The sequence below is a fragment of the Cuculus canorus genome, chromosome 17 (assembly GCF_017976375.1).
Source record: "Cuculus canorus isolate bCucCan1 chromosome 17, bCucCan1.pri, whole genome shotgun sequence".
NCBI classification, from domain to species: Eukaryota; Metazoa; Chordata; class Aves; order Cuculiformes; family Cuculidae; genus Cuculus; species Cuculus canorus.
Window position 1 is genome coordinate 5,251,769 of NC_071417.1, and position 24,705 is coordinate 5,276,473.

General features: G+C 50.7%; 1 protein-coding gene across 2 annotated transcripts; it reads left to right on the top strand.

Moving 5' to 3' along the window:
* The first annotated feature begins 1,987 nt into the window (after positions 1-1,987).
* On the top strand, positions 1,988-23,169 carry SCARB1 (scavenger receptor class B member 1). 2 transcript variants are annotated; one of them, XM_009555759.2, is made up of 13 exons: positions 1,988-2,165; positions 6,834-6,991; positions 8,733-8,874; positions 9,189-9,392; positions 9,692-9,787; positions 10,326-10,438; positions 12,257-12,423; positions 13,056-13,174; positions 14,776-14,849; positions 15,706-15,757; positions 16,226-16,372; positions 18,675-18,800; positions 21,993-22,125. In XM_009555759.2, exons 1-12 carry the CDS (start codon positions 2,046-2,048, stop codon positions 18,798-18,800), a joined length of 1,518 nt encoding a protein of 505 aa, XP_009554054.2. In that variant the 5' UTR covers positions 1,988-2,045; the 3' UTR covers positions 21,993-22,125. The 2 variants fall into 2 exon arrangements, with proteins under 2 accessions (XP_009554054.2, XP_053938635.1); XM_054082660.1 differs by lacking the exon at positions 18,675-18,800 and having other exon boundaries at positions 1,991-2,165; positions 21,993-23,169.
* Positions 23,170-24,705: the final 1,536 nt, after the last annotated feature.

The following is a 24,705-nucleotide window of genomic DNA, read 5'->3' on the forward strand; positions in this document are numbered from 1 at the left end:
GACAGAGATCCTCAACAACCTGTCAGGAGATCTGAGGAATCACTTGACCGTTGGCAGCATCGAACACAGTTGTGTGTCAGCTCAGAAGGGAAGGATTGTGAAGGTCATCATAGCTGATTTTCTTAATTTCTTAAATATAAAGGCTTACAGGCACAGTCTCGGGGAGGTTGTGTCAGTCCTTGTAGGTGTATATAGAACTATAGAACGGGTTGGGTTGCAAGGGACCACGAAGGTCATACAGTCCACCCCCCTGCAGGGAGCAGGGACATCTTCAACTCCATCAGGTTGCTCAGAGGCCCACTCAACCTGACCTTGAATGTTTCCAGGCATAGGACATCTACCACCTCTCCGGGCAACTTCTGCCGGTGTTTTGCCACCCTCAGCATAAAAAAAAAAATAAATCTTCCTAATCTGTAATCTAAATCTCCCCTCTTTCATCTTAAAACCATTCCCCCTCTTCCTATCCTGCAATCCCTGAAAAAGAGCCCCTCCCCAGCTTTCCTGGAGCCCCTCTCAGTACTGGAAGGCTGCTATAAGGTCTCCCCACAACCTTCTCTTCTCTAGGCTGAACCACCCCAACTCTCTCAGCTCGTCTCCAAAAGGGAGGTGCTCCAAGTCTATAATCATCTCTGTGGCCTCCTCTGGACTCACTCCAACAGCTCCATGTCCTTCCTGTGCTGAGGATTCCAGAACTGAACACAGGGCTCTGGGTGAGGTCTCACGAGAGCAGAGTAGAGGGGCAGAATCCCCTCCCTCGCCGTGTTGGCCACGCTTCTTTTGATCCCAGGTTGGCTTTCTGGGCTGCAAGAACACATTGCTGGCTCCTGTTGAGCTTCTCATCCACCAGCACCCCCGAGTCCTTCTCTTTAGGGCTGCTCTCAATCTATTCTCTACTCAGCCTATAATTGTGCTTGGGATTGCCCTGACCTTGCAGGTGCAGGACCTTGCACTCAGCCTTGCTGAACTTCACGAGGTTTGCACAGCCCCACCTCAAGCCTGTCAAGGTCTCACTGGTTGGCATCCCTTCTCTCCAGCGTGTCAGCCGCACAACACAGCTTGGTGTCATCAGCAAACTTGCTGAGGATGCCCTCAATCCCACTGTCTATGTCTCCGACAAAGATGTTAAGCAACACTTGTGCCAATGTTGATCCCTGAGGAACACCACTCATCGCCGGTCTTCACTTGGACATTGAGCCATTGACCACAACTCTGTGGCACTGGAACTGGCTGCCCAGGAAAGTAGTTGAGTCACCATCCCTGGATGTATTTAAAAGACGAGTGAAGAGGTGCTCAGCTACGGTTTAGAAGTGGACAGGTACGGTTTGACTCGATCTCAAAGGTCTTTTCCAACAAGCGATTCTTTCATTCTATGAGTGCAACTGTGTAGCCAATTCCTTACCCTCCAAGTGGTCCATCTGTCAAATCCGTATCTCTCCAATTCAGAGATCAGAATGTTGCGTGGGACAGTGTTGCGAGCTTTGCAGAAGCCCAATACACATACATAGATAGACACAAACACAATTATATATATTTTTATGTCTCTATAAAGTCAGAATGGTTTGGGTTGGAAGGGACTTGAAAGATCATCTAATTCCAACCACCCTGCTACGGGCAGGGACACCTCCCACACCTCCTGCACACCTTGCACACAGAATCATTGAATGGTTTTGGTTGGAAGGAACCTCAAAGCCCATCCAGTTCCATCCCATGCCACCTCCCACACCTCCTGCACATTGAGTCCTAGACTGGTTTGGCTTGGAAGGGACCTTAGAGCCCATGCAGCTGCACTCCCTGCCAGGGGCAGGTCCCCTCCCCCGGACGAGGCTGCTCGAGGCCCGAAGCCTGTGTGTTTTCCCCCATTCGGTCCACCGGCCCCTCTCACCCCCCGCCCGCTCTCGGTCCCGTGCCCCGGGCTCACCGCCTCCCGGGAGCGCCCCGAGTGGGCATGGCCAACACAAGCCCCGCCCCCGCGCCATGCCCCCGCCCCCTGCGCCGCGGGGCCATAAAGCCCGCCCGGGGCCGCGGCCGCCTGGCGGGGCTGCGCTATGGCAGCGGCGCGGCGGGGGGCGGTGCTGGGGTTTGGGCTAGCGGGGGTGGCGTGCGCCCTGCTGGGGGGCTGCCTGCTGCTCGTGGGCCCGGTCATCGTCAAGGAGCAGGTGGTCAAGGTCAGCGGGGCCGGGGGAGCGTGGGGGCGGGCGCGGGGCTCGCTGTGCGCATCCCGGAGCCGTGCGGGGGGTGTGTGGGGCTCGCTGTGGGGCCGCTGTGCATAGGGCTCGCTGTGGGGCCGCTGTGCATAGGGCTCGCTGTGGGGCTGCTGTGGGGCCGCTGTGCATGGGGCTCGCTGTGGGGCTGCTGTGGGGCCGCTGTGCATAGGGCTCGCTGTGGGGCCGCTGTGCATAGGGCTCGCTGTGGGGCTGCTGTGGGGCCGCTGTGCATAGGGCTCGCTGTGGGGCCGCTGTGCATAGGGCTCGCTGTGGGGCTGCTGTGGGGCCGCTGTGCATGGGGCTCGCTGTGGGGCTGCTGTGGGGCTGCTGTGCATAGGGCTCGCTGTGGGGCTGCTGTGGGGCCGCTGTGCATAGGGCTCGCTGTGGGGCTGCTGTGGGGCCGCTGTGCATGGGGCTCGCTGTGGGGCTGCTGTGCGTGGGGCTGCTGTGGGGCCGCTGTTCATGGGGCTCGCTGTGGGGCTGGTGCGCATCCCGGACCCGGTGCAGGGTGTGTGTGTGGCTCGGTGTAGGGCTGGTGTGCATGGAGGTCGGTGTGGGGCTCAGTGTGGGGCTGGTGCACATCACGGACCCGGTGCAGGGTGTGTGGGGCTCGGTGATGTGCATCCCAGCCCTGGTACAGGGTGGTGGTGCAGAGCAGGCTGTGATGGAACACCAGTGCATGGCTGGAGCTTGGTGTGGGACTCGTGTGCATCCCGGACCTGGTGCAGGATGATGGTGCAGAGCAGGGTGTACTGGGGCTGGTGCTCGGTGTGGGGCTGTTGCACGTCCAAGACCTGGTGCGAGGTGCAGGGTGATGGTGCAGAGCAGGGTGTACTGGGGCTGGTGCTCGGTGTGGGGCTGGTGCACATCCAGGACCTGGTGCGAGGTGCAGGGTGATGGTGGTGCAGAGCAGGGTGTGCTGGAGCCAGTGGTGCATGGCTGGGGTTCGGTGTGGGGCTGATGTGCGACCAGTGAGCGTCCAGGCCGCGGTGCAAGGTGCAGGGTGTGGTGGAACCGGGGTGCAGCCAGGGCTGGTGCATGGCTGTGTTTTCCCTGTCTGGTGTAACCCAGGGGAGCAAGAGACAGCTCGACACTGAGGGGTGTCTGCTGCAGTGTTGCTCTGAGCAGCCCTGCAGCCTTAGTGTAGGCAAATCCCAGCGTGGGATATTCCCCCTGGTTTACAGCAAACGTGCCAGGACCAAACCAGCTCTCGTCCCTAATCATAGCCAGAGCTTTTTGCTTAGCTGGAGCTGGCTGGGTGGTGCTGGGCTGAGCACTGCCGCGAGCATCAGCCTTTCCTCCCATCCCTACTGCCTTTACCTGTAGCACTCCTTGAAGAGTGTACGGATTACAAGGCTCACATCCTCTAGGATGCTTTCCAAACTGGAAACGGGGCAGGCAGTGTGCAGGAGTGCTCAGAAGGGGCCTCATGGAGCAACCTTCAAGTCCTCTTCTCCTTCTCAAATGGAAAACCTGAAGAGAGATCCTGAATCAGATCTCTGAAGACCTCTCTTATCCTTCAGAGAGATCCTGAGGCCAAAACGGTGCTTCCTCTCCATGGTTAAAGTGTAGGTGGAGTTGTTGGTCTGTTCAGTTACTGCTGAACAACTCGGGAACCAGTACTCCTGCCCTTGCTCTCGGGACACCAGTTATCCTTCCGTAATGAGCCAATTGGCTCCTTCCAGCATTTGGCCAAACTTTTTTCTCCCTGCTGAAAAGAGATGTGCCCTCTGCCTCAACGTTCCTCCAAGCTTGCACCTGCCCAGGTCAGCACCTGGAAATGTGCTTTTTGAGAATGAGTTGAATAAACATCCCCATTGCCAATGGCTGTTACATGTGATGCAGGGTCTGCGCAAATGATCTTCTTAAACGTATCCTTGGGGAGCGTTGCTGGCTGGGCAAAGCCAGACAGTCAGTCTTTGTCCATCACATGGACATTGAGACCTGAAAATACAAAGCTGAATGCCCCAACAGAAACAGGAGTGACCATTTTGGTGCAAAAATCTTTTTGCCCTCTTCTTTTTAGCCAGTCCTGATTCTTTCTACTCAAATGGCTAATTCCTGATAACTTGCAGTAGGAACAGAAAATGAGGAAAAGACCGGCCCTTGTTTCTCCTCAGCTCTCCCTTTATCTCAAGGCCTTGGTCTCCACATCTTCAATGTGACCCAAATGGGTCTTAGGAGGCTTAAAATAACTGAGTGCTGGTGTCTAGGGTGGTAAGAAATACCCAGGGCCTTACTGAAACTCCTGGATTTGTCTTCAGAGTGGTAGGTAAGAGGGTCTGGGCTGGTGGTGGGTGAGTGAAGACTGGCTTGCCAGTCCTGGCTTCCCAAGGTCTGCACGGAACGTAAAGTTGAAGTATCCTGATGGAAAACCACTTAAGTACAATCTTTATTGCAGCTTTGGGGATATCTCTGAGTAAAGTCTCTAGGGGAACACACAGTAGGAACGGGGAACTTGGAGCCCAGCTCCTGCCCCGTTTGCAGAAACTGAATCTATGTTGGCAGCCGTCCCGGCAACTGAGCCGCCTGTGGCGTTGGCCCTGTAAAATCTGGGGATGTTCTTCTGAAGTGCCACGGACCTGCCTGAGATTGGAGCTATAACAACAGCGAGACTGCATCAACTCATCTGTCTTTCAACATTTCTTCTCCACCTGGGAACATCTGTGCTGTCTTGCCTGAAAGCTGGGATAAGGCAGGGCTGTGTGCTGCTTTAGCAGGGTGATGGGGATGGTGCTGAGAGGATGGGGAGGATGAGGCTGTGGTTGCACACAGCATGACTGCTCCTCTTAGTCTGAAGAGGACACCTCAACTCTGAGGCTGAAGCCTCCCTCCTGGAGAAGCAGGATTTGGGAACTGTTGAAGGAACTGTTGCTCCTCTGGTTCTGTCTGGAGGAGATGAGCAGTAGCCAGTTCCTTTCTGTTCCTTGGGAACAGAGATCAGCGTGGTGGAAGGGGCCAAACCTCTCTGTGACACTTTGTAACCCATATAAGTGAGAAATATTCTATTTTTATTTCAGACGTATGATTGTGTTTGACCTGTTTTGACCCACAAGTAGCTTAATTCTCAGGCTACCCTGTTAAGTAGATCTTGCTTAGCAGCATCTGTGGAGTATCTTGAGGTACTGCATCCAGATGGGAGAGAACTGAGAAAGGCAGCAGGGAAGCAGCTCCATTTGAGCGTGTACATGTTGTATAAAAAAATACATATGCAATAAGGGATCCAAGGAGCGCAGGACTGGATAAGCAAGTTAAGGGAAGCAGATGTTGCTATTCAGACTCTATTGGACGCTCTAGGGTAGGGACTATAAAGCAGGCTGAATAAAATCTTGTTTTCGAACTGCTGCTTTGCCATGAAGTCCTTGAGGCTGGCAGGATGGAGTCTCTTGGCCGGCAGCAGGTGGATGTTGGTGTGGAGGTGGGAAGGGTTTCCTAGGTGGGTTATGCTGCACTGTGGAGATACCTTTTTAGGGGTAGGCTTGGAGGATCTGGACTTGAGTGAGTGGGTTGTAAAGCCCTGCTGCTCGCGGGTCGCGCGGCAATGTGGTGAAATAGCTGAAGAAAGATGGGGCATTGTAGGGAAGCCTCTGGCAGCTTTCCTCTCAGCCCTCTGTGATAGCAAATATGTGCTTGTCAAATTGAGCTGCTCCAGAGCAGAAAAGCTGTTATGGGGCTGCTGAGCTGCAGTGGGACAATGTCTATGTGCCTTCAAGTAGTGGATCAAACCCACTTCCATAAGCTGCCTGGGTTACTTAATCACAGCAAGGGCTTGTGCTTGCAGAGAAAGCAAAGAACATGGTGAAACACACCCCAAATAAATGCTCAAGAAGGAACAGGCTCTTTTCTGTAAGGCGGCCCTGGGGAGGTGAGGAGGGAATATAGACAGATGTGCCCAGATGCCAGTTGCTGGGCTGGGGAGCTGATGAGGGCTTAGGTTGTGTTTGGGCTCCTGCTGGCGTTTCCCAGCCAATGGGACAGTGATTGTGTTGCCTTTGACCAGCCTTATCGCCAGCTATGAGTCACTGCAGGATGGCAGCTGAGAGGAGGCAAAGGCATCCTGCACGCTGCTGCAGGGACACAGCTGGGTGGCCTTCCCAGTTCTCTTTCTGCTTTTTGGCAATCTAGCGAGTCCTCCGTGCCGGTGCCCACACAGCTGGCTGGCTGGGTGTGCCACCTCTCCCTGCCCTTGCTCGCTTCTGACTGCAGGGAGCTGCCAAGCCTGGCAGACGAGCGGAGCCCTTTGGGACAGGGCGGTTTGTGCCAGGCAAATCAAACATGCTGAGCTGTGAATAATTCAGTGCTGGCTTGTCTAGTGCAGAGAGTCTCCAGCACATCAAAACAGCTCCAAAATCCTTTGAATAGGAGCTGGAAAGTTGAGCCTGGATAAATAAGCCCAGAGATATCCTCTGGCATGAGCTTGATGCTTCTGCATGCATAAGTGTTTCCTGGCTTACATCTGGCTCAGTTTCAGTTTGCATAACACGCCTGGATCCTCTGGAGAGCCCCTGCTGGTGCCACCTTTGGCTGCGCCTGATGCAGAGTGGCATGTGCTCGGCTGCTGCCACCGAACCAGAGAGCTGTGCCTCCTTACTCTCTCTATTTTTTTTTTTTTTTTTTGTTTACTTGCAGAATGTCAGAATTGATCCTAGCAGCATCTCCTTCAACATGTGGAAAGACATCCCTGTTCCTTTCTACATGTCGGTGTACTTCTTTGAAGTGCTGAACCCCAAGGAGGTCCTCCAGGGAGCGAAGCCAGCACTGAACCAGCGTGGACCCTATGTTTACAGGTGAGCTACCACTTGTGGTCCAGCTAGGTGTGAGCCTGGCCACCACACTGTTGCCAGGCTTCTGGCTGACGCTTCTGGCAGGAGGGCACAGCATTAACATACTTGGCCCAAGTTCAGTGGCGTAGTGTTTTATAAAGTGACCCAAATGTGCTTTAATTGCTCTGATCTTGCTAGAGCCACAAGCAGGGCCTCTGACTGCTGGGATGCTAAGGCTGGTCCTTGCTTCACTGAGCTGTGCAGCTCAGTCCCGTGCTGGTAGCTGTTGGGCAGCTAGACCTGGTCCAAACTGGCGTGAGGGGTGTTGGTGTGGTGCTGGACAACGCTTGTCTTCAGAGTGGCCTTGTTTCATCTTCACTGTGCATTTGTCTAGCTCCAGAGCTGGAGTCACCTCAACATTGAACTTCATGGATTGGCCTAAGACCTCTTATCTAACCTGAGACCCAAATCTGCCCAGTTTGAATGCTCTGGTTATGATAACCAGTATGGAGCACTAAAACTTGCTCAGGCATGCATATAGCAGGTCTGTATCTGTTTGCTGAGTTTGAGGATGGTGGTTGAAGCCCGAGATGCTCCTCTGTACCTGAAAAGTGAAGTGTTGGTTAATGTTGACTTAAGCATGTGAACTTACCCAAAAATAGCAATTCTGAACACATTAAGTGCCTGCACATGTAGGCAGAGTTAGGTCAGCAAGCCTAAGCAAGCTCATGTGGGAAGATTACTGGTTTAATCCAAAGCTGTTTGAGTAGTGTTGGGGAAAACCTGGCAGTATGTATATGCCCTTGTTTCCTCTGGGCTTGCCAGGTCACACTGTCAGGCTGCGTGGATTCTGTACATTGTAATCGCATCGATTGCTTGGCTCGTGCCAAAGGCTTCACTTACTGTAAATAAGAATAAACAAAGGGGCAAAGCTTGTTAGTGTCCTTGTGTTCCCGCTGAGCAAGATTAGCGCCCTTCCCTAATGTGGGCCACAAAACAGAGGCTCCTCAAGAAAAGAATTCTTTTCTGCTGGTGAGTTGAGCTTCAGCTCCTCTGGGACCTGTAACAGGCTTGTGATGTTGGGGACAACCTCGCACTACTGTGGAGCATTGCGGCCTCCATGAGACTGGGCCACCCCTGTGGCATGGAGCGGAGAGGAGCAGCGCTGGGCAGCGTGAGGGATGTGGTGATGGCCTGAAGCCCTGAGGAGCAGGAGAGCTGTGATGCTGCGTGGAGGGTGATCTGCCCTGAACCCGGGAGCTGTCGGAGAGATCTGGGGCAAATCAGTGTGGGCTGTTTGGTGGGGCCCATGACATCTTGTTTGGCCCTTATGTTTTGCAGAGTGTTTCGGTGTGTGGGTTGGTGTGCATCTTGTCTGGGCGTCTCCCTGGTAGGGTTGGGCTTTTCAATGGCTGAGGGAAGGTGATAGGGGGAATTTATGCTTTCATCTCAGACTTCTCATCAATTGGGAAGAAGCAATTGGTGTCTGGAAGTTGCTGCTGAATTCTGTCTGTTGGGGATGCCACACTCCCCGGCTACCATCTACTCCTGCTAGGCTTTAACCCTGGCTGGGGTGCAAGGCTGACACCGCATGTTCCTTGGCACACCGCCTCCCCTGCAGTCACAAGGCTTCTTGACGGGGTTCTCTCTCCTTCCTCTGCTCTTCAGAAGCAAGCCAGACCTGTATAGCCCATTCTTTCTCCATAGGGGTTGTAGGGACACTATGCGGGAGAAGGTTCCCATGAAGTCTTCCATCTCTTTGCAGAGAGTTCAGGTATAAAACAAATATCACGTTCAATGACAATGACACCGTCTCCTTCCTGGAGTACCGGCAACTCTTCTTCCGGCCGGACTTGTCCAATGGCAGTGAAGATGAGTACATCGTTGTGCCAAACATTTTGATGATGGTAAGAACTTGCTCCGTGAATGAGTACCAGCTTCTGAGCTTGCAGGGAGGGCAATGATGCCCAATGCTGACTCGAAGCCTTCTTTCTTGTAGAGCTTAAGGCTAATCAAGATGTGCGGCGGGTTAAGCTTATAAAACAGTTTTCCACTTTCTGGGTGTTGGTTGCCGCGCTGGGCTGTTACCTTTCCAAAAGTAGAGTGTGCAGGGAGGCTGGCAAAGTGGCTGTAGAGCAGTGCAGCAGAGGGACCTTCCTGAGCACCAAAGATCCATTGCTACTGCTTCGGTGAAGATTAGGCTCTCATTTTTCTTTCCCAGGGAGCAGCTGTAATGATGGAAGACCTGCCAGCCTTTGTGAAGTTTTTACTGAGTGGAGCCCTGTCTGGCCTGAGACAAGAGGCATTCATGAACCGGACAGTGAGGGAGATCATGTGGGGGTATGAAGACCCTCTTATAGACACAATAAACGCGCTCGTTCCTGGCCTCATCCCTTTCAAGGGGAAATTTGGCTTATTTGTGGGGGTAAGTAAACTGTTTGGCTAAAATCACAGCGATATTGGTCTTGGGGTTGCGTGCCTGGGCTATCCCCCTCACAAACTGATTGGAGCAGCTGTGTGTAGATTGTGGTGCTTTTATAAGGCTGCCTTAATTCTCCCCTCAAGCAGAAAGGCGTACATTGGAAACTGTTGCTGACAACTGAAATTAGCAGTTTTAGCTTCTTGTGTGAAGCACCCATAGAGCTGACTAAGCATGTACAGTCTTGAACGTCTTTCAATCTTGCTGCATTTAAGGGATTAAAAGAGAATTTCTTCTTTCTGCAGCTTAACAACACCAATTCAGGGCTGTTCACAGTGCACACAGGCATGAAGGACATCAGTAGAGTTCACATGGTGGATTCATGGAACGGACTGAAGAAGGTGAGCATTGAGCAGCAAACCTCTAATACTGGAGCAACACCTGATCTAACACAAGATAAACTGGAAGCTCTCAGTGCTGGTGTGTGTGAGTTGTAGGTTTGAATGCCGATTTTGAAGGGACTTCAACTACTGCAGCTTCTGTTCTAACAAATTGCCAGATGTCAGCCAGATGATGAGAGGCTTCTCGTGGAGCGTTAAGTTGAGCTCATTGTCAATGTCATTTGGACTCCTTTGAAATTCTGGTGGAGCTGGTTGTTTCTCATGGTTGAAGTCCCAGGCCCCTGAACCCTGTGTTTAAAGTGTTATTAAATGCCCTTGTTAAAGGGGTGCTTATTCTTCCCATGTGGAATTCCACTCCTAACCTGTAGATCAACTGCTGTGGGAGCACTTGAGACAGGAGGATCTTGTCCTATTTTTCCATTAGTTAGTCAATCGTTTTGGAAAGATCTTGGAAGCTCTTCAGTGTTGCTATCTCAAGCTCCTGTGGAAGCAGTGGCAATTTTCTTGTTCTGAGCTTTTCTCTCCATCTGTCCTGCAGGTGAACTACTGGCGGAGCAGTGAGTGCAACATGATCAATGGGACTGCAGGGGAGATGTGGCCACCGTTCATGTCCCCAACATCACTGGAGTTCTACAGCCCTGACGCCTGCAGGTGAGGCCACAGCTGTCAGCTTGTCACCATGCAGGTGGCAGATGTGACACGCTTCTGTAGTTAACGTTCTGCTGCGGTGTCTGTTGTCTCATTAGGAGTGTCTTGTGGTTCTCATATCTTTGAGATCACTGGAGAAGTTTAACTTGTCCATGTTGAATCAGTAGAAAATAATCAGTCTAGATAAGATGTGGGAGGTGAAAGGGAGAAGTAAGAGTTGTTGTGAAGGAACTTTGCTATAACTGGTAGCGGAACCATTTCAGCTGACTAAATGCTTGCAGAAGTGATGTTGGGGGCGAGGGAGTTGTGCCATCATTTCCAGGCTGCCGTGTTTTTTTTTACTGCCCAGTCGATGCACTGCTGTGCATGTCTTTCCTGGAGAAGACACCCTGCCCTTAGCTGATCACATAGGGGTTAAAGTATCCTGCAAAGCTGTGTACAAGCTCCCTGAGGCAGCAAAGAGGGGAGGCCAGGAGGCAGGCAGTGACACAAACCCCTGTCCAAAGCTTGGGGAAGATAAAGTTAACGAAGGCTTTGTAGATAGTGGGGCAAAACAACCAAGTGCTCATACTGAATGGAGAACAATGACCTCTTCAGTGAACAAGCGCAGTCAGCTGAGCCAAGTATTAGTGCAGGAATTCCTCTACACAAAGGGACATCAGCAAATACCAAAATGACCCGAGTCAAGGACAACAGGGATTTTTACTGCTAATCAAAGTTAAGGTACACATACCTGTTTCTGTAAAACTACAGAAATCTGCTAAGGAACAGAGTGTGTTCCCAGGCAAGGCATAAAGTGAAGTGGAGAAAACCGCACTTGGTTTCTTGTTATGCAAGAGCTTAGCGGACAGTGCTGTGGGGTAAGTGGCTCTGCTTTTTCACCAGGCAGTGTTGTCTCTTCTCCTCACCTCTGTCTCAGCCTCTCTGCTAGCCCAGTTGGCTAGGAAGGAGTCACAAAAATCATTTGGTGGGCTACGAGCAAATCTGCCTTGCTGCAGAGCATGCTGGCCTCATCTCCTCTACTGTTTGCACATTAAGTGCAGCTGATGCTGAGATGCAACTGCCTGGATGTCCCTGCAAGGTAGGTGAGGCTTCATCCTGCTGATGCACTGCCTCCTTGCTGGGAGGTGAGTACAGCCCAGAGGCTGGGATGTTAATGCTGAACATGCCCGAGTCCCTCATCTTTGGTCCTGGTGTGAAGGCAGCTGTAGGAATAAGCATTCCCTTGGCTTACCCAGGCTCTGCATCCCTGTGAGCCTTGCTCGTGTGTGAAAGGAGCAAACTTCCCTCCTGGAAACTTGTCTGTCCTGGCCAGGTGGTAGCGATAATGTAGTATAACATCACTAGGCTATTGTATCAAGACAAAAAGTCTTGCTGCATAATGTAATAAAATTTTCCATTCCCTTGGGAACCTATGTACTGGAGTTGGGTTACAAAGGGGATTTAGCTGCAGCCCATCCCCTGTAACAGCACCTCAGAGCCAAGGCTTGCACAAAAAGGGTATTATCTCTTGGAGAGCAGCCCTGGGGATTACTACATGTCCTCAAACAAATCTCATCTGGATGCTGCAAACAGACACATAAGCCTGTGATTTCTTTCTGTAACTAGTCCTGACCAACCCTTTATCTGTGCTTAAAACATGGAAAGCAAATGGCTTAAATACTCATTCCCCATCTGAAGCGCTGCTCTGAGTGTTTGTCTTGATCTCAAAGTCTAAGTTACATTGCAACTGCATCTTATCCAGCAAAGATAAGAGGAGCCTGATTCTGGGCTGGGACCCTGTTAGCTAATCCTGATCCTTCTCCACTGAAACCCTTCCAGATCCATGAAACTGGTATACGAGCAGTCTGGGAAGTTTGAGGGTGTGCCTACCTATCGCTTTGTGGCACCGAAAACTCTCTTTGCCAACGGCACAGACTATCCACCTAACGAAGGCTTCTGCCCCTGCCTGCAGTCTGGCATCCAGAACGTCAGTAGCTGTAGGCTAAGTAAGTCCTTTCCTCCCCGAACTCTCCCTGCTGTACCGTTATTAAACTGGGTGGATGTGACACGAGCTTGGCTGTCTAGAAAATTGGCTCCGCTCTCTGCCAGAGTGCGAGAAGGTATGGCTGAGGTCTATGTGCATGGCATTCTTGCCTGAACTCCTGCAGACGTCTCAACAAGGAGGAAAGGAGGGAAAAGCCCCGTGCCCTGAGTTTGCACGGTCCAGGCTGGCATTTGTGGGAATGCCCAGGGATATGGTGAGAGCATTCCCTTCTGTGGGCTGGGGACGGAGCAGGCAGGGGAGCAAGGGTAGGAGGAGGTAGGCCACGTAACTGCCAAATTAAATGTTAACTTTGGACGCTGAGTCCACGTCATGCAGGAGTGAGAATTCAGACTTGGTGCCTTAACCCATGGCTGGGTCCAGTCAGCTGCCACAGCATTGTGTGGTGCATGACAGAAGAAGATGGCTCAGACACTGGGGCTTAACCCTCCCACAGCAATGGGATAAACTGCAGGGAGGGAAGGATCTTTCTGGTTGAAAGGAGGGAAATATAAAAGCCTGTTGAGAACAAGTTCTGCTATGACTTAAAACCCTCAGTCTCAGATGGGTTTGAGCTTAACGTGTCTTCTCGTTCAGATGCACCGATGTTCATTTCCCATCCTCACTTCTACAATGCTGACCCAGTCCTGGTGAACGCTGTTGAAGGCCTGAAGCCCAACAAGGAGCAGCACGCGCTCTTCCTCGATGTGCACCCGGTGAGTGAGCCTGGCGGGGTCCTCTCCTTGCCCCAGGGTCCAGCCCAGGCTGGGTGGGGGAGCCTGCCGCCAGCTGCGTGGTGGCCTCGCTCTGCTCTCGTGGCACTGATTTGAGCAGGTTCCATAGTGCAAAGATTGGCAAGGACATGTGGAGATAAAAATGTCAAAGCCATAAACTAATTAAATAATTAGCCTAGCTTCTAAAGAATTGCAGAACTAATTATAGCCATAATTGTTTTGATAAGCCCAGTCAAATTCTTTCCAGTGACTCAGGTCCATGACACCAGGAGGTGTATCTAACAGCAGCTCAATTAAGTCCCAGATCTGTGAACATGCACTGTCGTGACTGGCAAAGTCTGAAGACCACGCTGTAGCTGAAGCTATTGCCATAATATTTGGGCTGGCTGCTTCTCCTCTCTCAACTTGCTCATCTGGCAGCTTCTGCACCGGGCTGTCAGTGTTATGCTTCATGTGTATCTACAGCTAAGGGTGAAGTCACCGCTCCAGTGGTGTTGAGCTGGGGTGTCCTGAGCCATCATTGTCCCAGCTGCTGATGAGGAGAGGGGACTTTGGGGTCTTCTCCCCACAGCCTGTGTTGCCTGTGGTCACATCTTTCAGACATTCAGTGGTGCTTCCTCAAGCAAGAAACCAATCCCCTTCTTAAGGTGTTCTTATCTAGGGTTGTTCTTGTCTAGGGTTCTCTGCTTTTCTTATCATGCTTATGGAAATCTAATTAAGTTTATTACAGTATCAAACGTCTACTGATACCAGTACAATTAACTATATTCTTATCTAGCTGCAGCCTGCAAAGTACAAACAGGAACAATCCAATAAAAACTCTTGGTCCTTTAAAATATGTTGCAAAACTGCAGCGTCATGGGAAACCAATGCCTTAGTGGATGTCAACAAGGTGAATTTTGAAGTGTGGTCTTTTCATAGTTTTAGGGTATTGCCGGACAGTGGCTGTTTGTTCCGAGTTATGTTTTGTCCTTTGCTCTGTCAATGGATATTATGCGTCGATGTGTTTCCATCCTGCTGCTGGTAGGATGAACAAGAGAAGAGGTTCGTTAGGCTTCAAAACCACTGAAGTTGCTGTTAGAACACCCTGCCTTAGCGTGTTACGAACAGGTTGCATAAGCTACTTAGTAATTTGAACTTGCTTATGTTCAGTCTCACAAACCCTGGGTCACACCACCTCCCTGGTTTATGCCCTCTGCCCACTGAACACGTGCTGCCTTCTTCTGCAGTGGCCAGGTTAGCCTTGTGCCTTCAGACCACCCCAAAGGAGGTGCTCCCTTCCGAATGCTGCTGTGTGTTGCAGTCTCACTGGCTGGTGAACGTTCAGGTGAAAGACTGCAAACAGTACTGTCCCTCCGTGAGCAGTCGCCCCAGAGCATAGAGACCAGTGCCTGGTTGACTGATGCTTGCACTTTGGTGGAAACCCCAGTCATGCTTCTGGTCTTGTGTGTGGTGACTGCAGCGGATCTCTGGATGGTGGCACCCTGAGCAGCTATCATGGAAATCAAAGGACTGCTCTTCTGCAAAGCTCTCCAAAGAATTGCTGCCTTTACTGATTAACTGGTTGGTCTCTTCCTATGCAGATGACGGGCATTCCCATGAATTGTTCCATCAAACTCCAGCTGAATCTCTACATAAAGCGCGTGTCTGGTATAATGTAAGTAGTCATCTTTTAGAAATGGCCATCTCCTTTTCTCACACAAGGAGTGCTGCTGACACTGGGTTCACTGCAGAATCTCCTCTCCCTAAAGGTGAAGTAGCTTTAACATTGCCAGTTGTCACAGTTTCAGAAGCCAGCTGGCTCATGCGGTGAAATGTGAGCTATTCCAGTGACCTCAAACTGCCGTCCTTTAGCAGTACAGTATGTGGCTGCCTGTTTGCTTGGCTCCTGCAGCATTCCTACACCTGACCGGCTATTTGATGGATGGAATTCTTCCTGGTGAGGCACAGGAACCGTTTGCCTGCACTGTGCTGCTACTCAGCAGGTGTCGCATCCAACATGGGGAGGCAAAACACACACTGCCTGTAGGCTTGACAGTCGAAGCCTTGGTCCAAAAAGACACTTTCAGCCCTATGAATGCAAACAGAAGGGCTCTGTAACAAAGTTATGTGGTCCCAGATGTTAAATACCAACAAGGGTGGGAGCAGGCACTTGCTGCTTTGACTCTGGTGTGTGGACCAGCAGACAGCCCTGGTGCCTGTGCAGGTGACTGAGACGTCGTGGAGCTTAGCATTCCAGTCACTGAATTCATATAGCCGGAGCCCAGGTATAGGGTGGCACTTACTGCTGCTGTCAGCAGTTAAGCACAAACGGAAGAGTAAGCTCTCCTCTTGCATGAAAGGTCCTCTCGAGGAGGGAATGGCCCACTGAAGCAGCAGGAATTCCCATCTCCTTACACTGGCTTTCTGGCCACTATCAATGTGTCAGACCTGTCCTTTTAGGAAAATTGTCACACTGGTTGTGTCTCAATCAACCAGAAATCTAAGCTTCTATTTTTTCTTTTTCTCCCTAGACAAACAGGGAAAATTAAGCCAGTGGTCCTGCCACTGCTGTGGTTTGCAGAGGTGAGCTGCCTTCCTTGACCTGATTCTGCAGAGCCTTTCCAGTGGGAGGGGGGGAAACTGTTTCCCCATTCCCCAGTGCTGGGGAAACTCCACGTCAAATAAAGCTTTAAGTCAGACTGACCGATTAAGCACCAGCAAAAGGCTTTGCAATACTTTGCTGTGTTGTTAATCCCTCTGAGCTGAACAAACCCTGCACTATAGTTGGTAAACCTCTGGCTTTGTCCTACGTGTGGGGTTAAATAAGGCCCAGACCAGAGCTCCCAGTGCCCCCATACTAATGTGGGCCAGAATGCCCAGATGCATGCATGTGCAGCTGACTCCTGCTATTTAGTACAAGCTCCATAGCCTGACAATCTTCCATAAATTCCCTAATCTGTGCTGGGAGGTGGGAGGAGAGAAGTTGTGCAGCTAGTCTGTCCCAGCCTTAGATGGGAGAAATGCCACTGACTGCTTTGCTTTCTTGAGCAGAGTGGATCCATTGAGGGCTCAGTCCTAAAGCAGTTTTACACCAACCTGGTGCTGATCCCGTCCCTGCTGGAGTACCTGCAATATGTTTTTCTTGGTCTGAGTGTCCCACTGATTATCTCAGCAGCTGTAATCGGGGCAAAGAGTCAGGTAAGAAGTTGCAGGTATCTAATGGGAAATTCTCTTAGTCAAATCAAACTTAATCATGATGTAGATTGGGCTGATAATCTAACACTCCTGAGGAAACATTGGCTAATTCCACAAACCGCGTACTAATGATGCAGCAGCGCAACTTTGTCCCTATCTAGAAATTGGACTGCAAAAAGATAATATAAAAGCATTTCTGGCCATCTCGGTGCTCAATAGTGATTGAAGTGGGTTCGTATAGGAGGTGGTGTTGCTCAGCTCATCCAGCAAGCAAAAGAGCAAGCCTAGCTCGTGCACGGAAAGCAGGAGCTCTGTGCCATTGCACAAATCAATCTCTGCAAGATCCCAACAGTTTTCTAGTCTGAACAGAGCCTTCTTGCAGGGATGAAGCTACCTGAGCACAGCTTGTTCACAAATGAAATGCGGTTGCTGTGTTCTTGCAGAAGGGGCGCAGACACTGCGGCTGCTCCTCAACCCAGATTGGACCCTCAGTTTCCCTGCAACTCACTTGATTCCCTGAAAACTACTCCAAGTAGCTCTGGAAGTTAAACCCTCAGGGTCCTTGTGGATCTGGGCTTACTGAGAAGCAAAGACCTTTGAAGTCTGCAGGGAGCTGGCAGCTGGGCAGCGCTTGGCACCTGCTGGAGTGGGCAGTGCACACAAGCCTGGTCTGAGCTGTAAGGACAGAATACGAAGCAGCTAAAGCCCTTGATGGAGATCTGTGCCTCTGGCTCCACAACATTAATCTGATAACACTAAGCTCTCCAAAAGCTTAGCCCTTGAAGTAGAGATCTAGCTCCCTAACCTAAATCAAAGCAGCTTATTTAGTTTTGCACTACAGTCAAACGCCTTGAACTGGCTCTAAAGCTACAGAAGAGAGGAGACTGCTTGTGGGGATAAAAAACCCAGTGATGCTTTCAGTGAGAGTGGGCTGAGGGGAGAGCATGTGCTAAGGGTCTGCTTTTGCTCAACCTCCTGTAACTGCCCCTACTGAAACACTAATGCAAACCACTTCAGATAGTGCCAGCATTCTCGGAGTAGCACGTAATTGGATTTTAACCAAGCCTACAACTGCTTAATTGACTTAAACACGATTCTAAATCCCCTTGTTCCTCCATGCACTTCTGTGTGGGGTGGGAGTGATGCTAGGGCTGAGGGCTTGGTGTTAAACCCTCCCCGTGCTCCTGAGATGGTCAGGCTTTGTGTACCAAACCTCTCTGCTTCAGCAAATGCAAGTGGTTGCTGGCAAACGGACTTCACCCTGCTGTGTAGCACCAGCGTGTCTGAATAACATCTGTATTTGCTGGGCAGCTGTTTCTAAGCCCTTATGCAGCCCTGGGCTGGTATTTCCTCACCCTGCTTTGTGAAAGTCTAAGTTCTTGGTATCAGAGAGCCTTAACCGTGCCAGAAAGGGTCAGGGAGAAAAGCTGATTTTTAAATTCACTCAAGTCAACTGAATATCTGCTTGTAAAATATACCAAAGCCCAGCATAAGCCAGCTGTAATTGGGTGCTCAGCCAAAAGTGTCATGAAGTGCTAGAACTAAAAATGAGCTGCGGGAAGTGGCTGACTACCTGGAAAGGTCATTGAGACTTTTTAATCTCTTGTAAATCTCTAAGGAAGCTGTACAACAACACATGAAAATCTCTGCCTAATGAATAGATAAGAGCTGATAAACTGGAAGGCAGCAATTTACAGCCAAGGTGTGTTCCTCGTTTGATTGAAGTGTTGCTGATCCACTGATGATTGCTTAATCGTGCACAGTGCTCCCTCTTGAAGTCCTGGGCACTGTCAGAGGGGACACTGAGTGGGATTATTATCCGGATCTTCACGTGGCTGCCATGAAGGCTTCCCTGATCCCAGCTCCTTCTTGGAGCATCTCATGCCTCTGGCTTCTGGAGGGAGCAGGGTGCTTTAAACCCGGTCCAGATGAGGTACTGTGAAACGTTAAATCCTAGTCTAGCTCATAGTGGAGCCGGTTTGAAATGCGTCTGTTGGTCCTGCGGTTCTAAAATAATGTGTTAATCTGTGCAGGCAAAAAACATGCCCAGAGGCAGCATCATAGCTCTCTTCTGCTAACAGTCTAAAGCCTGCATGCTGATGCATTTAAAAGACAAACAGACCATTTTAAAGCTGGCTTGACACTGACCAAGATCTTAAATAGGACTTAGTTTAACCCAAATTTTGAAATCTTCATTAATACCTAGATTATAGTTAAGCAGTGATTTGAAAATCTGCTTCTAAAATTGGAATCCTTGTGGAATTCATGTCCAAGCGCACCGTAAACTAGCCTGATTGTCTTCTAGGAGAAATGCTCTTTATTTTGGAGTAGCAATAAAAAGAACTCAGAGAGTAATAAAGCCAAGCAGGCTACCTCTGCCAAAAAGCTGCCTCCGGTTAAGGGGATGGTGTTGCGGGAAGCCAGAATGTAGGTGGGTACCCAGTCAAGGTAACACACTTTTCTCTCATCCTGATTTGATTAAACCTTTCTTAAAGCCAATCAAATGGAAATGTTTACTGTCCACACCTACCAGACATGCCGTCTTGGTGAGCTTTGATATAATGATGTCTCATGGCTTTATTCAGGGCAATTTAGCCTTAGTATACCTACCTAGGCTGGAAGCATGTACTGTTATTGTGTCTCCTCGTGTACCTGATCTGCAGCCTTAATACCTGCAGCGATCAGGGTGAAAAGTAGGATTGGTGTAAAGAAACACGTTTCTCACCTTTCCCACCACTCCAAGTGTTTGAGATCCAGAGGTAAGTTTTTTAAATAGATAAAAACTCACGGAGGGTAGCAGAGATGGTCACTTGGTGGACATCACTCCTCCATGCAGGGAGCCTTGATGGAAAGGCTTTCAAAAGGGAATTTCTGATGTATAAAATATCTGGGTTTGTATTACAGGAACTCAAAATCACTGAATCGTTCAGGTTGGAAGGGACCTCTGGAGGTCATCCAGTCCATCCTCCCTGCTCAAGCAGGGTCACCTAGAGCCTGTTGACCAGGACCATGTCCAGATGGGGAAAGATGGAGATTCCCCAGGATCTCTGGGCAATCTGTTCCAGTTTTTACATTAAAAAAAAAAAAAAGAAGTGTTTCCTAATGTTCAGATGGAACCTCATGTGTTTAAGTTTGTTCCTGCTGGCTCTTGTGTCTTTGGACACTGCTGGGAAGAGCCTGGCTTTGTATTTACACGCTCCCTTCAGATACTTGTACACATTGTTAAGATTCCCCCTGAGCCTTCTCTTCTCTAGGTTCTCTTGGTCTGATGAGAGATCCTCCAGTCCCTTAATCATTTTAGTGACCCTTTGCTGGACGCTGTTCAGTAGCTTCATCTCTCTTGTCCTGGAAAGCCCAGGACTGGACATGGTACTCCAGGTGGCTTCATCAGTGGTGAACAGAGGGGAAGGATCACCTCCCTCAGCCTGCTGGCAACACTCCTAAGGCAGCCCAGGGTGCAGTTAAGTGCCTTTGCTACACAGACACACAGCATACTCATGTTCGACATGGTGTCCACCAAGACACTCAGTTCCTTTTCTGCCAACGTGTACTGACGCACGGAGTTGTTCTTTCCCATGTGTAAGATGCTGTTGAACCTCATGAGGTTCCCACCACCTGATTTCTCCAGCCTGTTGAGGTCCCTCTGGAGGGCAGTGTGACCCTCTGGTGTTACCAGCCCCTCTCTGTGTCATCAGCAAACTTGCAGATCATTAATAAAGATGTTAAAGAGGATTGAACCCGGTACTGACCCCTGGTACGTGCAGCTGGTGACTGGCCTCCAACTGCACTTCGAACCACTTCACGTGACCTCTGGCCCTGGTCGTTCAGCCAGTTTTCAACCCACCTCACTGTCTGCTCATCCAGTCTATGCCTCACAGCTTCTCTAAGAGGATCTTATGGGAGACAGTGTTGAAAGCCTTACTGAAGTCCAGGTAGACAATACCCACTGCTCTCTCCTCATCTACCAAGCCAGTCATTTAATCATAGAAATTTATCCGTTATTGCCCACTGATAAAGCCATGCTGACTACTTCTGATCATTTTCTTGTCTACGTGCCTGGAAATGGTTCCCAGAATTAGCTAGGACTGACTTAATTACCTTCTGAGGGACTGAAGGAAGGCTGACTGGCCTGTAGTTCCCTGGGTCCTCCTCCTTGGGCTTCAAGATAGGTGTGACACTTGCTTTCCCAGAGTCTTTGGGCGCTTCTCTCACTTGCTGTGATTGTTCAAAGATTACGGGGAGTGGCGTGGCAATGACATCAGCCAGGCCCTCAGCACTTGTGGGTGCATTCTGTTGGGGTCCATGGATTTGTGTGTGTCTAATTTGCTTAGGTCTTCTCTGACCTCATCCTTTTCCACCAAGGGTGCATCTTCATTCCTCCAGACTGTCCGCTGGTCTCTGGGGTCCCTTGTCTTGTTCAGCACCAGGCCCGCATGTTCCCTAATCTCCCCTTTGCCATCTGTGTACTTATAGACATCTTTCTTCTTGTCTCTGACATGCCTGGTCAGGTTCAATTCCAGTTAGACTTTGGCTTTCCTAACTTCGTCCTTGCATGGTGGGACAGTGCCTCTGTATTTCTGCCGGGTTATCTATCCTTGTTTCCACTTTCTGCACGCTTCCTTTTTCCATTTGGGTTTGATCATGAGCTCCTTGCTCATCTACGCAGGCCTGCTGGCTTTTTTGCCTGACTTGGGATGCTTGTTGGGGTGGACCACTCTTGAGCTTGGAGGAGGTGATCCTTGAATGTCAATCGTCTTTTTTGCCCTGATTGTCTCACCCAGCTTGAGCACCGTAGTCCCTTCCGATACTTCCCAGGTGGCCCTGATGGTATCATTGGTGCCCATACAGAGGGTAATAGTCAAAAAGCTGGATAAGCCTCGCAGTGCCTCCACAACACCCCAGATTCAGGTCCCCAGCAAGAAGCAGATGTCTCTAGACGACAGGCCAGGTCGGGAGAGATGGGTGTCTCTGTTCCCAGCAGCAGGGAGTGACCCATTACTGTCATTTGCTCCTTCCTCCTGAAGGTCTTGCATGAGTTACGGTCAGGGAGACCACATGCTTTGGTTTGAACTATATCTGGCTTCTCTTCAACTTTGAAGGTGGTGAACCTGTTTAGTAGTTGTAAGCCTTTAGGTGGAGAAGGAGCCTTCCTCTTGGTGCCACAAGGCACCAGCTTCCATCTTTCACCTTCTCCAGAGGTTGCACTTTCTATTATAATAGAGATGGGAGCTGTCTATGTTTCTGCTGCAGCTGTGGTCTGGGGTCTTTACGCTATTGTGTCCTTGAGAAGATCCTGTCCATCTCGTTTTCTTCTCTGATGCTGTGCAGCGTGCTGATTTTGTCCCATAAATCCTTTACTTGGTGACACAGCTCTTGAGGCTAGACGTTTAGACGTGTTACAAGTGTTTGTGGGCGGGAAGGGAAGTAATTTTGTTAGGAGAGGAGATGCTAAAAATCTTCAATTTAAAAGCCTTCAAAAAAGGGTGCATGGCCACATTAAAGTCCAAGAGGTTGGGGGCACTTGTGTTCCGAGTGGGGATGCGGTGACACCTCTGCACTGTGCAGCCTGACCACAGTGCCACCATGGAGTGCGCGGCTGTAACCGCTGTCCTTTCCTCTTCAGAAAACTGAGAAGAGCCCGTGCCACCCCGCCACGCAGAGCAAACCGCCCCCCGCCTCCGAGACAACGCCGCTCCTCCACGATGCTGACACGCTGAGCCAGGACGATGCCCAACCCTGAGGTGCCGGCCCTGGCACGCTTTCCACTTGGACTCAACCATGCTGGGGACCTGTTTTGCATCCCCAGAAGCCTCTGGAAGGTGAAGTTGTCCTGGGCAACTCAGCGGAGACCCTGCATGCCATGGCAAAGCCACAGGACAGGACTGCTGCACCCACTCCCGCACCAGAGACCTCACCCAGCCACCTGAAACAGTGTTCAAGAACCCTGTCCCCAAGGGGCCAGCCCTTGCCACAGCCCCTCTCTCCCTGTGGGCCAGCAGGAACGAAGATGGTCGCTGGCTGATCTGAGAAGTTACTTTGCCATTTAAGACTGTCTATTGCTAGGGATAAAAGGCAATTTATTAGGAGCCTTTAAAATAAATGAGGTTTGTATATGTAGCACTGATGAGACATAGTGATCTTCTTAAAAGCCACTGTTGTGAATGGTCCTTGCTGTCCTGAAGCCACTTAACAGTTTTATTGCCACTTGATGTAACTGGACCACACCGCAAATCAATTCTGGGTGCGGTCGCTTTGGTGATGCCTCTTCCCAGGATACCCAGAGCCTGACCAAGGTTGCTCCAGCCTTTGCACACAGCACGATGGTGACTTTGGACAGCACGATGGTGACTTTGAAAGCCCCGATTCTGTGCCATGACCTCACACTCCAATGACTCCAGCCCACAGTCCTTTTACTTCACCTCTCCTTGCTTTAGGTGACTGTGTGAGATGAACCTTGCCAAAAAACTCGCTGGTACACCTGGCTGACAGCTCCTGATTGTTGTCCATGCTGCCTGCTCGGCCACCCAGCTCTTCTGGTCCCATGCTGTCAGTGCTGGGAGGCCATTGCATCACTCTGGCCGTGCTGCCTGCCATGGAACGGGAGCAGGCAGAAGCTTGACCCTGTCCATGAGCGTTAACGAAGATAGTTGTTCTTTGGAACTGGAGAAAGCCACGTGCAGTCATGAAAGTAACAATGGCCTTTGTAGGTTTTGATTAAAATATTGCAGATTCCTGAAATGATGTCTTAGGGGATTGGGGGCTGGAGGTTAACTGGGGGTGGGCTGGGTCAGTCTTTAGTGGGAAAGACGCCTGAAGCCCAGGGCTAGTTTTGGCTGACTACCAATTAGTAGATGTCTACCTGCTTCCAACCAGGAGCCCAGGTAGCCTTGGGGAGACTAAAGAGGCCAGTGCTGGTGCCTCTGGCAGGGAGAAAACAGAGTAGTGGGAGTTACTGATCTCTCTTGGACTGGAGGACTTGTTGCAGTGTGTGATGTGGACACTGTTGTGGTCTGGAGATGGTTGCAGTTGTCTAGGACAGCCCTGTGACCTTCTAGTGGGGTAAGCAGCATTTCTCCCCTCACACCTCTTACTAGGAGCCAAACCCAACTCCTGTGGTTCCTGTACTGGCGCATTCCTTACCGTCCGTGTCTGCGGTTCTGCAGCTGGGCTTGGGCTCTCATCATGAAAACAGTTGTGCCATAGCCCAAGTCATGAAGGACACAGAATTTGGTCCATCTTGCCAAGATGCCCAAGCTTGTCTTGCAGGTAGGACGGTACATGCAAAATCCCTGTTTGTGGCCAATACTGCTGGGTTATTTCTGTGGCACCTCACTGGGGGTGATGCTCAAATGACAGCTGTAAACTCTCTCTGGCCTCAAATTCAAAATGTGTGTGTCTCATGACCGCAGCCTCGGCCGGTGGGAATGGGAATGGGAATGGGAATGGGAATGGGGCAGGGGCACTGCCTTGGCCAAGGTGCTACAGGACACTCGACCCATCAGTTCCTGGGATGAAGACCCAGCTGCGTTCGGCAAAGCTGCAGATCGATGATCGCCCATTGTGTGAGGCTTTAATCATAGAATCAGTCACAGAATGGTTGGGGTTGGAAGGGTCTTTCAGGATCATCCAGTTCCACGGGCGGGGAGGCGTATAGGTGCTAATTGCTGGGGAAAACAAATAAAATACAGGAATATTGGTCCTAGTGCTGACTTTTTTTTTGCAGAAAAGCAGGTTTCCAGAGCTCTTCCCCTAACGCAGCCCCGTGGCCGCCGGGGGGCACTGCCGGGCTGCCTTTGGCTCCGCGGAGGTGGGGAAACTGAGGCAGGGAGGGCAGCCCCGGCACAGCATCCTCGGCAGCTCCTGCTTGCCCTTTGCGCCTCGGTAGTTCGGCAGAGCTCCTGGTCCCTCCCCGGGGACCCTCTGTAGCTGGTCCAGCTGCAATGCGGGTCATTCATCAGCTCACAGCGCTCTGATTCTATTTCTAATGCGCTTCAGTCTCCTTGTTGGCTGCTCGTGAAGTTTCTGGTTCATTTTAAAATGCTTCTTGCAACTGCCCCAAGTCCTTTCCTGGCCCTGACTCGTTCTCCCTTGCCAATTCCCTTTGGCCACAGTGTTCGGGGCTGTTAAAGCCCCGACACCAACAAGGCACAGCCAGCATCCCTGGTGCAACCTGCTGCCTCGCTGCAGAGGGGCCAGCACGTCAACTCCTCTCCCTCCTCTGCATCAATCCAGATTAAAGTAATTTACATTCTCCCAAGGATTTTAATTGGCCCCCGCAGGCTCAGTAATTATCACAACAATCTCATTTTCCTGTGCAGACCTTTGGGAGCCTCTTT

Bases quoted from the DNA above. Each gene is read 5' to 3' on its own strand.
- SCARB1 (XM_009555759.2), top strand. From the start codon at position 2,046: ATGGCAGCGGCGCGGCGGGGGGCGGTGCTGGGGTTTGGGCTAGCGGGG. The intron at 2,166-6,833 runs GTCAGCGGGGCC...GTTTACTTGCAG, and splicing joins TCAAGGAGCAGGTGGTCAAG to AATGTCAGAATTGATCCTAG. The intron at 10,439-12,256 runs GTGAGGCCACAG...AAACCCTTCCAG, and splicing joins TACAGCCCTGACGCCTGCAG to ATCCATGAAACTGGTATACG.